The 12,750-nt window shown below is 40.7% G+C and overlaps 1 protein-coding gene across 1 annotated transcript; it reads left to right on the forward strand.

Moving 5' to 3' along the window:
* The first annotated feature begins 269 nt into the window (after nucleotides 1–269).
* Nucleotides 270–9,637, forward strand: tst (superkiller complex helicase subunit twister). Its single transcript, XM_080284550.1, has 2 exons — nucleotides 270–366; nucleotides 4,175–9,637. Exon 2 carries the CDS (start codon nucleotides 4,188–4,190, stop codon nucleotides 7,821–7,823), a length of 3,636 nt encoding a protein of 1,211 aa, XP_080140676.1. The 5' UTR covers nucleotides 270–366; nucleotides 4,175–4,187; the 3' UTR covers nucleotides 7,824–9,637.
* Nucleotides 9,638–12,750: the final 3,113 nt, after the last annotated feature.

Consider the following 12,750-nt stretch of genomic DNA (forward strand, 5'->3'; position numbering starts at 1 on the left):
CGGGACGCAGTGTTTATGAGGAGCTGCGCCTGCGTTAATGTTCCCGCCACTCTGCTCAATTCCTCTGGCAAGATTCCTTCATTAAGCCATATAAGGTACTGTTGTATTATAAGCAATCGGCTGGAGTGTTCATAACTTGTATTTTGCAATAATCTGATCGTTTGAGCCTCTTAGGAAACTTGAGTATTAAGAAAATGGGAAAGCAACGAAGATCCGTGGCAGTGTTTTGGTTGTCAGCTGAGGTCGAGACGGAGGTGGCGTGGACTCGACGGAGTCGGGAGGAAGAGCCAGTCATGATCCACGCTGATGCTTATTTCCTCTGGGAGAGTGGATTTTAACACCCACCGATAATTAGATATACTCCAGGTATGTTTTGCCATCTTCCCTACTTATTGTCACTCATAAAATTATTGATAAAAGTCCTGAAGTGTAATACAGTACCGTATTTGTACCGTACGTTAGGTGGCTGTGCATTCCACGAAGTTTAACCCGCTTTGTCCTTACCAGTTGTTTTGCTTCGATCACAAACCAGCTCAATCACAATGTCGCCTGATAAATGTGAAGGACAGGACATTTATGGATTTCGTATTTTTTGATGCTGGTGCATCTCAGGTGTTGGGAGTGGCCCGGTCAGGAAGTCGCGCCTTACCCATAAAGGTTTCCATACGTGCAAGCATTCATTATGTGAAAATTTAGTGAAGCCCAAATGGTGCTTCAAAGGAGCTGCCAAAGGATTTCACATGCAAGGTTGTTTAATGAAGCTCCATATGTTGCTAATCTCCATATGGTCCCACATCAATTGTAACTTATCCAATATTCATTTAATGAAGTTTCTCATGATGCTTTTGTTTGGTAAAGCCCCATAGGGTCCTGCATCTATCCAATATTCATACATCTGTACTTGTTAGCAGCTGGTACCATAAATCATTTGCAGAAAAGATGAAACTGTTTGTCTTATAGATTTGTCTCGTATATCAGTAATGACCAAACCTAGCTATAACATGTATTGGTATCGAGGTGAACTTGGCTTGCTCATTTTAGGATATCTGTGTAAGTTGTACTTGCCATCATGCAACTTGTCTTTTAAGCCCAGCCCCCTTCCTGACATGGCCCCTCCCCTCCACCCACTTTTCAGGCAGTGAGTGGGATGGGCGGCCTACATGACAAAAAGTTGACGGACAGCATGTAGAATATAGTCCAAGGGAAGTAAGAATACTGGGTTGTGAAACAAGTTTATGGAAACAAAAAATTATTATACAAATAGATTGCATAGTATGAAAGCTCTGAGTGTAGTGGCCTTCGGTTTTTGTGGTGCCATATTGTGCATGATCATGCTGTAATCAGTAGTTTGGGTTATTACTGTATGATATGAATGAAGAGTGAATTTGTGGTCTTGTGTGACCATAGAAATTGAAGGGTCCTTTTTTATTATTATTATTTTTTTTTTCTTTCTACCACAACTATCCCACAGGGCAACAGGGTGGTGAGTTGAGGATTACTGGGACAGTAAGCTTATACAGTAAAAGTTCGATTAACCAGCATCAGATGCATCAGCACATCCATATAACCGGAACGTATAACTGGATGAAAACCAAAAATTGTTGAAACAAGCTACAGTAGAAGTCCGAATTTTCGACATCTGTGGGACCAGGCAAGTGCCGAAATATCAAAATTGCCGAATTATCGAAAACCCTACCCACTCAGTACCTTATATGTTTCGGTGAACACTATCATCATTACTCACATCATTACAAATGTGTTTGGAGAGAGTACTGTATACTGTTTGATACTGTACAATACTGTAATGAATACAGTACTATACATGAATATGAAAAATAAAGAAATTATTGAACATACTGTATATAAATGTAATGGTACAGTAGGCCTACAAGTTCACATGCACTTACCTAAACTTATAGTAGGTTCCTTATTTACATATGTACAATAGAAGGGGTTGATTGGAGTCTGCTACTGCTGGAAGAAGTCCCCAGCAGTAGAGGGTCCTGCAACAGGCTCTAAGGACTCTTCTCCCTGTTGCTGCGGCAGTAGAGCTTGAGGTTCAGAGACTGCTGTTGGTGATGGAGAGGAGGGAGCAGAGGAGCTTACGTTAAACTCATCCATAATCTGTTTCCTACTCATGCCAGCCTCTAATTTTTTCAACAGCTCAATTTTCCGAGCAATAGTCAACATCTTATGTGTACGCTTCTTGCTAACACCAGTTAACTTTCCACACGTGGAGGCCATTTTCAAAGCACGCAGAAGATGTTTATACTGTTCACAACACACGGCTGGTCCACTTAGGTGTTACAAAGCTCCTGTCTGATGTTACGGTGCTTACAGCACACTCGAATAGTAATTTCAGAGGTATTTCGGTACGAAGTTCACAAAGCACACAGAAAAATCAAGAGAAGTCGGCAGCAGCATGGCAACAACTCGGAAGAATGGCGAAACAGATTCTCTTTCCCATGCTAGACTCACTACATGTTTGTCCTCTCTTTATGCTATAGGAGAAAGAGCTAGCCTCTGAGCTTCATGGCAGTGGTAGACTCGTTCCATCACTTTCACTATCTCACTCACTAAGGCGGGTAGCTAGCTGGCGAGCCTCATGGAGAATTTCAAGACTGACGAAAAAAATCGGAGAATCTGCCGAACGATCGGAGATTTTCATAAATGGGACTATTTCTCAAAACTGCCGAAATGTCAGATTTGCCGGGGATTTGGATGCCGAAATATTGGACTTTTACTGTAGTATAAAAGATTTGTTCAAAAAAATTATGGTAAAGCAAGGACAGAAAATTAATCCCTCCACTTCAGCATCTGACCCTGTTCCTTCTACTTCTTCATCTTCTGATCCTGTTCCTTCCACTTCTTCCGGTCTTTACCATGTTCCTTTCATTTCTCCTCCACTGTCTGAATCCTCATCTCATGATCCAGATGATCCCCCTAAAAGTCTTGATTAGTTCTGTACAGTACAGGATAAAGTACTGGTAGTGTAAGCATCTAAGTTTTCAAAATTATTTTGGCCTGTAACATATGCTTAATTTTTCTTTACATAATTTTTGAAAATGTTTGCTGGTTTGTTTCAGTCCGGTACAGTTTCTCTTGCTGTCTTACCTGTACTGTATCTTACCAGTACTGTATCTGATACTGTGTAATGTACTTTTTGAAATAAAGTCCCAAGTTTGGTCCTGTTCCATTTGTTTGACCTCCTAGAAAATTTCTAAGAGTAACATTTGGTTATCTTTTTTTTTTTTTTTTTTTTTTTTTTTTTTTTTATGCGAGGAAGAAGGAACCAAAGGCCATGAGCCCGCAGTAACAGTTCCCTCCAAGAGAAAAACAAAATACAATAGAGAAATATTCCATATCCGGAATGGAAAAATCCCCATGCATTCCGGTTATTTGAGCTTTTACTGTATTAGATGTCCTTCCAAGTTCCTGAACAGTGGTTCTGTGTTTGCCATGAAAGTGTTGAATTATTTGACTGAAAGGGCCTCCACTACCAGCTTTTCATTCCTTGACAAACTCCTTGTGAGAAGACGTTTTTGTTTTCGTTTTTAAAGGCTCCAACATGCTTGCATGTGTCGGCCTTGGTCACCTAATGGCGGCTCTCCACGCTGCACGATCCATTGCAGCCTCCCTGTTCAGTCCCGTAACCCTAAGGTCACACTTAATGACCTCGTCCCATGTCTTTCTCGGTCTACTCCTCATAACCCCACCTCCAGTATTAACACTTCTCACCTTCCTCACCCAATTACCATCCTCCGTCCTCTCCACATGTCCAAACCATCTCAATCTACCTCTCCTCATCACAACACCAACACACTCCAGTCCCATCCTACCTCTCAACTCTTCCATCATAAACCCAGCCGCTCCAGGCCTTGGACGCAGGGACGCACTGCACATCCACCTAATCATTGTCATTTCTGTACGTCTGGGCCGGCGAATATCTTCCTCCTTCACTGCCCAGGTCTCACTGCCATACAGCATTACACTCCTAACACATGCTGCATACAAAGACCCCTTAGCACGTAGGGAGAGTCCTCTCAATGTCAGGAGAGGCAAGAGCTCCCTGAACTTCTTAATAGCTGTAGCTATGTAGATTTCTAAAAAGTAACAGTTTATTGAAATAAAAAGGTATCATAGGAAGTTTCATGAATATATTCTGTTGTTTCAGGACCAAGAGCATCATGGATGTCCTAGGAAGACTGCTTGGGGGCCTCCCTCCAATCATCCCTAACCTTCGAGATCAGATAGAAGAATATCTTCTGACTCCGGAGAAGCTGCCCATTCATGACCCTGTCCACTCAAGACGATTTTTTCCAAGGCAGCCAGATCCAACGCGACTATATAGCATTTCTGTGCACCCCCCTAGCATGCGTCTGGAAGTAGAACGTGACCCAGCAACAGGCGAGATAACTGGCATAGTGGAGTTAGCTAACAAAGATGCTGGGGCAACTGCTAAGAACTCTCTCTCCATGAGGCGGGCACCAGGTCCACCAGAAGAAATAGTGAGAGGATCTTCCACTAACTTTCCATTTTGGCCTGGAGGATTTCCAGAACCAGTCCTTGATAAAGAATCCATTGATGCAGAATTTAACCTGGACCCCAGCAACTACCTCACCAAGCATCCAAAGCTTTCTGGGGGTATGGCCTTTGAAATTCCTAAGAAAGTGCCAGAGGAGGAAAAGGAGAAGCCCGAAGAAAAGCCTGAACTAGTTGTAAGTATTACAGACATGCTGAATGTCGATGAAAGTGTATTGAAGATATTTGATGACAAAGAAGAAAAGAAAATTAAGAAAGTTACTGGCCTGTCTCTTGAAGAATTAAATGAGGAAGACAAGACACTAGTTCAGAATTTCAGCATTGAACCTCCCAAAAAGGAAGAGTTTGTGTTAAACATCAGTGACAGCTCAAGATCTACACACATTATTGCTAAAAATACTGAATGGGCTGAAAATATTGATATAAATGCACCTGTTGATGACTTTAGTTCTCAGGTACCAAACCCAGCTTGCACATATCCATTTGAATTGGACACATTTCAGAAACAAGCTATTCTTCGTTTGGAAAAACATGACTGTGTGTTTGTTGCTGCACATACTTCAGCTGGTAAGACAGTAGTTGCTGAGTATGCTATTGCTCTTACTCTAAAGCACATGACTAGAGCAATATACACATCTCCAATCAAAGCCCTCTCTAACCAGAAGTATAGGGACTTCAAGATTAAATTTGAAGATGTAGGTCTGCTGACAGGTGACATCCAGATTAATCCAAAGGCCTCTTGCTTGATCATGACAACAGAAATTCTTCAGTCCATGCTTTATAATGGTAGTGATTTAATTAGAGATTTAGAATGGGTTATATTTGATGAAGTTCATTATATAAATAATGCTGAAAGAGGACATGTTTGGGAAGAAGTTTTGATTATGCTTCCAGATACAGTCAACATAGTGCTCTTATCTGCAACTGTTCCCAACACCATTGAATTTGCAGATTGGATTGGCAGGATTAAGAGACGAAAGATTTATGTGATCAGTACTAGTAAACGCCCAGTTCCTTTAGAACATTTTCTCTACACTGGCACAGGTGGCAAGAGCAAAGATGAACGCTTTCTGGTGGTAGATGCCAATGGAACGTTTGTACAAAAGGGGTACAATGATGCTGTTACTGCTAAGAATGAGAAAAAGAAAAGTCAGCAAACTCAAGGACCTAAATTTGGGAGACAGCACCTGGGAGAGAAGCAGGAGAAGAATATGTGGATTGGTCTCATTGATCATCTTAGTAAAAGAGACCTTTTGCCAGTAGTTGCTTTCACTCTTTCCAAGAAGCGGTGTGATAGTAATGCCAGTCAGTTAATGAGTCAGGATTTGACCACAAACAGGGAGAAAGGAGAAATTCATTCATTTATCAAGAAATGTGTTGATAAATTGCAGGGCTCGGACAAAGTGTTACCACAAGTTATACATATGAAGGAATTGTTAACCAAAGGGATTGGTGTTCACCACAGTGGCATTCTGCCTATTTTAAAAGAGGTAGTGGAAATGCTGTTTGCCAAAGGACTAGTAAAGCTGTTGTTTGCAACAGAAACATTTGCCATGGGTGTTAATATGCCTGCAAGGTGTGTTGTATTTGACTCTATCAGGAAGCATGATGGAGAAGCTTTTCGTGATTTGCTGCCAAGTGAGTATATTCAAATGGCAGGGCGTGCAGGTCGACGTGGTCTGGATTCCACTGGCACGGTCATTATTCTCTGTAAGACTGAGGTCCCGGAGATGGCTGACCTCCATCGCATGATGCTTGGCAAACCTACCAAGCTCCAGTCTCAGTTTAAGTTAACTTACTCGATGATTTTGAATATCCTGAGAGTTGAGAGGATTAGCGTACAAGACATGATGAAGAGATCATTCTCAGAAGCTTTGCAAATGGCAAATCAGAGTAAGTATGAAAGCGAACTAAAAGTTGCAGAAGAAAAACTAACTAAGGAACCAGAATTCACATGTTTGATGTGTAAGGATGTTGAACAGTACTATGCAGCTGCAAAAGAATATGTCCAACAAAGGAAACATGTCTTCAACTTAATTCTTGGATTTCCAGGAGTAGTAAAAGCCATGAGCCCTGGAAGAATTGTAGTAATTTGTTACTGTCAGTACCAGTACCATTTAGCTTGCCTTTTGAAAGTAGATACAAAAGATCAAAACAAACTATCAGTGTTGATTTTACGAAACAAGAATGAACCCAACACTCTCCCAAAAGAACAGCTTGAACTGAGAGAGATCCTTGCTGCCAGCCAAGAAAAGTTTGATATCTTGGAGGACACATCAGACCAGGCTTTACTAGAAATCACACCTCGTAACTTGGCAGCTATAACAAATAAGGTTATTAAAATTGATCCTGTAAAGATCATAGACAATATAAAGAAGAGACAGATTCCAAGGTTTAAAAATGATCCCCCTTCTCAGTCAGTCATGGAAGCTATAGGGGAACTGCAAAGATTAAATGAATCTGGTGGAGATTCCCTGTCATACTTGGACTTCATGACAGATCTTGGCATTAGAGAAATCACAGCTGTGAGTGAAGTGCACAAACATGATATCTGGAAGAAAAAAGTGCGTGAGAATTCTTGCTTAGACTGTTCACAGTTTAAAGAGCACTTTATTGTTGCCTATGCGAAGCTGAGCCTTCGTGAAGAAATAGGCCGCCTGAAATTTCTCATGTCTGAAGAGGCTCTTCAACTCCATCCTGAATATCAGATGAGGATTAAAGTTCTGAAAGATCTTAAGTACATTGAGGACAATAACACAGTAACCCTTAAGGGTAGAGTGGCTTGTGAGATGGGGAACCATGAACTTATGGTAACAGAACTGGTCCTAGAGAATGTGTTTGCAGAAACCCCAATAGAAGAGATAGCTGCCCTTTTGTCAAGCATGGTGTTCCAGCAGAAAAATTGCAGTGAACCAACGCTGACAGCTGAGTTAGGAAAAGGCATTAAAAAGTTCAGGAATGTTGCAAAGCGCATTGGAGAAGTCCAAAAAGACTGTGGGCTTCCTGAAACAGTGGGGGACTTTGTAGATCAGTTTAATTTTGGTTTAACAGAAGTAGTATTTCAGTGGGCAAATGGTATGGAATTCAACAAAATAATGGAACTGACTGATGTTCAGGAAGGAATTGTAGTGAAATGCATTCAGCGTTTAGATGAAACACTGAAAGATGTTAGAAATGCTGCCCATATTATTGGCGATCCAAACTTGAAGGAGAAAATGGAGTTAGCTTCGACAGCCATCAAGAGAGATATTGTCTTCACACCCAGTCTTTATACTCAGTAGTAGGAGTCAGACGTTGAATGATTGTGTTGGTTTCTCCAGTCTATAAGGAAAGCAGGCTTTTTGTTGTTTGTAATCAGTCATTAATACTGACTTCCATGCTAGAATATATGTTATATAATTTATATACAGCTAATATATAAAGGACTGTCATTTATTGTAATAAAGACTACTTGATTGAATGCTTTGGTATTTTGTCAGAATGCAAGGGAGGCAGACTCTCTATTATTTTTGTCATTCATCGGTACTGAATGTAATTTTAGGAAATTTGGTTATCTGTGTGGAACTATTATATAAAAGATTGGAGTATTAAAACAAACACTGACTAACTAACTAATTATTGTTTAAGCGTTGTGCATTTTTTTTTTCTTTTCTGAATTTCTGACAAGGAAGTATGCAGCCATATCATAAAGGACTGAAATATTGACATAAATACTGTATTATCATTTTTCATATATACAGAAGAGGAATAATTTTAGATTAGTTAAAGAAAAACTTTCCTTACTGTATATGTAAAATATGACACTTTGTCATGTACTTTTTTTATTTTTTTTTATTTTTTTTATTTTTTGCAAGTTATGGATTACAGATCTGTAAAGGTAGAATGTAACAGTTAATTGATTATTTATTTAATTGCTTCATGAACATGCTTGTTAATGTATAGTGAACAAGGTTGTGCTTGCAGCACAGTACTTATTTTCTAGAACATGTTATCCTTAGTTTAACATTGATATTATTCCATATTTTTTTTTTGTTTTATATATATAGGCCTAATGTTAACCACAAACCAGATGATGCCTAGTGGTCTAGTGGGTTATGGCACACCAACCAGATAGAGTGTGGAAGGGTTTCCATCTGATGGGTAGTTGAGTTTTCTTGTTTGCATAATGCCACTCGTGGGCAGATGAGGCTGGTCACAATTGCCTTAAATGTCGGGACTGAGTAACCTTGCCCCAGCCTCCAGTGCTCCTCTTCATATGGTGCTGTTTGGGATTGGGTGTTGATTTCATTGACATGGATATCTGTAAGGAGTATGGATAATACAGGACTGCATTTGAACGGGTAGTAGCCTACATACATTGCCTTTTGCACAGTTGTTCGTGTGAATCCTGTAATGTTGCCCTGTTATTACTCAGTAATGTTTAACTAAAGGAATAAAAGCTGAAGAACATATAAGGCAACTCCTGTTACAAAAATTAAAGATCAAAGATTTCACTGCACTGGTGATATGATTCAGTCAGACTTAAGTGAGACAATAATGAATACGTATATAAATTAATGTCCAGTCTGCCCAGTTATGAATACCTATTTAAATTAATTTACAGTGTTCCTTTCAGACACTGTAAAATTGATTATGCATTTTTTCTGCTTTAGCTTCCTGAATGAACTTTCCTCAACTTTATCTAAATATCAGGTACCTAAAATTTTTGGTTAAATCTTTTGCTGTATGATGCCATACTTTAACTAGAATTTCCTAGTTAAAATATACTATTATTGCTCATTTGTGGGGTGCATTATTCTATTACCATACTATTCCATACTAAGTTAACCACTTGGCACCAGTGTTGCAGTTTGTGTTATTTTTGCAGCCGTCAGATGAATTCAATTAGCTTTGGAGAGCTTGTCTAAACTGGAATGATTAGATATAGCCTTCATTAGCCCTTTCAGTACCAGAAGTCTTTCCCAAGTTGAATAGTCAGGAGTAAGCAAGAAACAGAAATGTTTGTTGAGCAATGCAAGGGATTAATAACAAAATATATTAGTGCCTGGTACTTGCATTAATTAAATGGAGCGTGTATTCTCTATAAAGAATAATCCTGCAGCATTTTGTATTTCCTTTACCCTGAACAATGGAATTGCATGCCATATAGGGATATAGTGATAATAATGTCTGGCTCTTCCGTTAGTGGCAGGCTCATGGCTTCATTGAGGGGAAGAGAGATGGCTATGCATGTTGTGTACTTTCTCATCATGATTAGTGTTCCAAATGATGAACCACACCCTTAAAGCATAGAGCATTTTTGTAAATGCCAGTCCCTCTGTCAGCCCATCTTACAACATGTTGAGCTCATATGGCTTCCCCTCCCAAGGGAAGAGATCCATTCCTATAAAAAAACAAGTATATACTGGCCCTGGTCATTTTGATGACTTTGTGTTTTAGTGTTTTATAAATTCACACAAAAATTTGGTATCAAGCTTTAAACGTTTTTTTTTTTTTAATGGACCATCAAGTAATGTTAAAGGATATTGCTATAAGTGTAGTTAACGATATTTGAATCAGGGAGATATGAGTAACATGTCTGCTCGATATTGATCTGTAAGCCACATCTCGCCCTTCAAAGGCTTTCAGTCTAGACCTTTTATCATCATCATCATCTGGACCTTCTTTCCCACCCTAGGGCAGGGTGGGAAATAGCAACGTTCAGACAGTCAAAGTTTGCCCAATTCAATGGCCCACACCTCCATTCATCATTCAAGCCTTCGAAATCCTGACTCCATCTGATAGGCGAAAAAAATTTCATCACGTTCTATAGCGTCGTATATACCTGTCTAATAGAGCCAGTCTGATCGCTGTCACATTGAAAAGGGGTGCCAAATCTCTGGTCTTGCAATTCACACAAAAGTCATCCAGCCAGTTTCATCTCTTTTCAGTCCCTCAGCTTCACCAACTTCCACACCTTCGTTCCCCACACACTCACCACCCATATCCCTCCACCTTCTTGGGCTTACCTTGCCTCCTCCCTCCATCAGATTTGCTCAGATATACCTTTTTACCACTCTGTTGTCATCCATTCTCTCCACATGACCATAACATCTCAGGACACTTTCTTTGATTCTGGTGTCCACGGGCTTCTTCACTCCGCATTTTTCACGGATCACATTATTCTGTACCCTATCCACTCTGTACTCCATGTACATTCCTCAGCACTCCCGTCTCAACTGCTCTTAATCTTGACTCATGGTTTTCATGTCACACTGTAATCTCACATCCGCAAGTAAGGTTGACACCAAGACTCCACGCAAGCCTCGTTCAACCGCAACACTCAAGCCTCTGTTTCTTTATCAAGGCCTTCATAGTGCCAGCTGCTTTCCTTCCTTGTGTCACTCTACTTTCCACTTCTTTTGCACATTTTACTCTCTTTTCTATCACCTGAAAGTCCTCAAAAACCTTCTCTACCATCTGCCACACTGCAAATGTTTACAGCGTTTTTATGCATTTTTCATGCAGTAGGTACCCAGAAATCAAGTATTTTTTTGGGAAAATAAATTGGTAGTGGGTGTCAAAAAGGAGACCCCCTCTTTTTCTGTTTTCCTTTTTTTTTTTTCCCTACCTGGACATTATTTGTCCATTATTGACTCAAACATATACTCCACAATATAGTAGTGAACTGTACTGTAACTACTTACAGATGTTCTACACTGAATGGCAAGCCAAACTATTTCCATTGACCTACAACGTCATACTATGTTGAGTGGTGCAGTAACCATAAAACTAAATGATGGTGGTCTAGTGGGTAAAAGCTCTGCAGGTGGATGGGACCTGTTAGGGTTTTTGAGTGGTGGTTGGGCCTTATTATTCACATAAAGCTACTTAGGTGAGGGAAGCTGGTCAACTTTGCATTAAATATCACACCCGAGTATCGGTAACCTTGCCGTGGAACCTATGCATCTGCTGGTGGAGGGGGAAGGGATATATATATATATATATATATATATACATATACGTACAGTATATATGTGAGTATCTGTAACCTTGCCGTGGAACCTATGCATCTGATGGAGGGGGGGGAAGGGATATATATATATATATACACTCAATCCTCGTAAATTGTGGCAATTTGGGTCTGGACCACTGCCGTGATTTACGAAATCCGTGATTTATGAATAATAACTCATGTTAAAAATTAATTTGGGTCTGGACTTTGGCCAACCCGCCCCTACAGCACCCTACCTATGCCTATCTAGGCACCATCAAACACAAACATACAAATTTAGAAATATTCAGTGCATGTATTAAATAGAAATAAGCAATGTTAAAGGATCTCACCTTGATCCTATGACGAAATTGCTTAAGTGAATGGAGTGGGGTGATGTTGGGAAGAACTTAGAGCCTCTCAGCACTCGTTCCTTCAAAACTCTTTCGCCAGCTTTGAAAACTTCTCTCCCTTCTCAACATGATGAATGAGCTCCAAACGTTGACTGTACGACAACGGCGGCGGCTTCTTGACGCCATACTGCTTAGAGCGGTTCATTGGGGGGTCGGGAGGGGCCATGGTAGGTAGGAGGTGGGGGGGAAGTTGCACAAAAAAAAGTAGGTAGCTCTCGTATACCACGGTGACATTTGGTAGTGTGCAGACTGGCAGGACAAGAACAACAACAACATGGCGGCATTAGTATGCATACTTGCCACCAGGGACGCATGGTGATTGGTTGTTGGGTCGCGATTTTCAGTTTGAATGCTGCGGTTTACAGTTCTCATCGGAAAAGGCCCACTTGGGTGCCTATGTCCACGATTTTCGTGACTTAACAGTGATTTAAGGTTGGCAGCGGTCTGATGGCCACTTAGCAGTGATTTACGAATCGTGATTTATGAACACGCGATTTACGAGTATTGACTATATATATATATATATATCTATCTATCTGTTGCCAGACACCTCAATCCCGTTTGGGGTGGCCACAAACAAATCGCCTCCAAGTCGCCCTGTCCCCCGCCATCTCACTGCCCTGCTCCCAACTCACACCCCCCTCTCTCATATACCTCTCCACCCCATCCCTCCATCTCATCCTCGGCCTCCCCCTCCCTCTTCCCCCCTCCACCTCACTCACATACACTCTCTTCGTCAGTCTTTCACCCTCCATCCTCTCCACATGGCCAAACCACCTCAGTGTGTTCCTCATAACGCTCCCTATCACATCCACATCAACA

Source organism: Coenobita brevimanus, chromosome 101, assembly GCF_032717465.1.
Source record: "Coenobita brevimanus isolate Jiangsu-jjx chromosome 101, ASM3271746v2, whole genome shotgun sequence".
In the NCBI taxonomy this organism is placed as follows: Eukaryota; Metazoa; Arthropoda; class Malacostraca; order Decapoda; family Coenobitidae; genus Coenobita; species Coenobita brevimanus.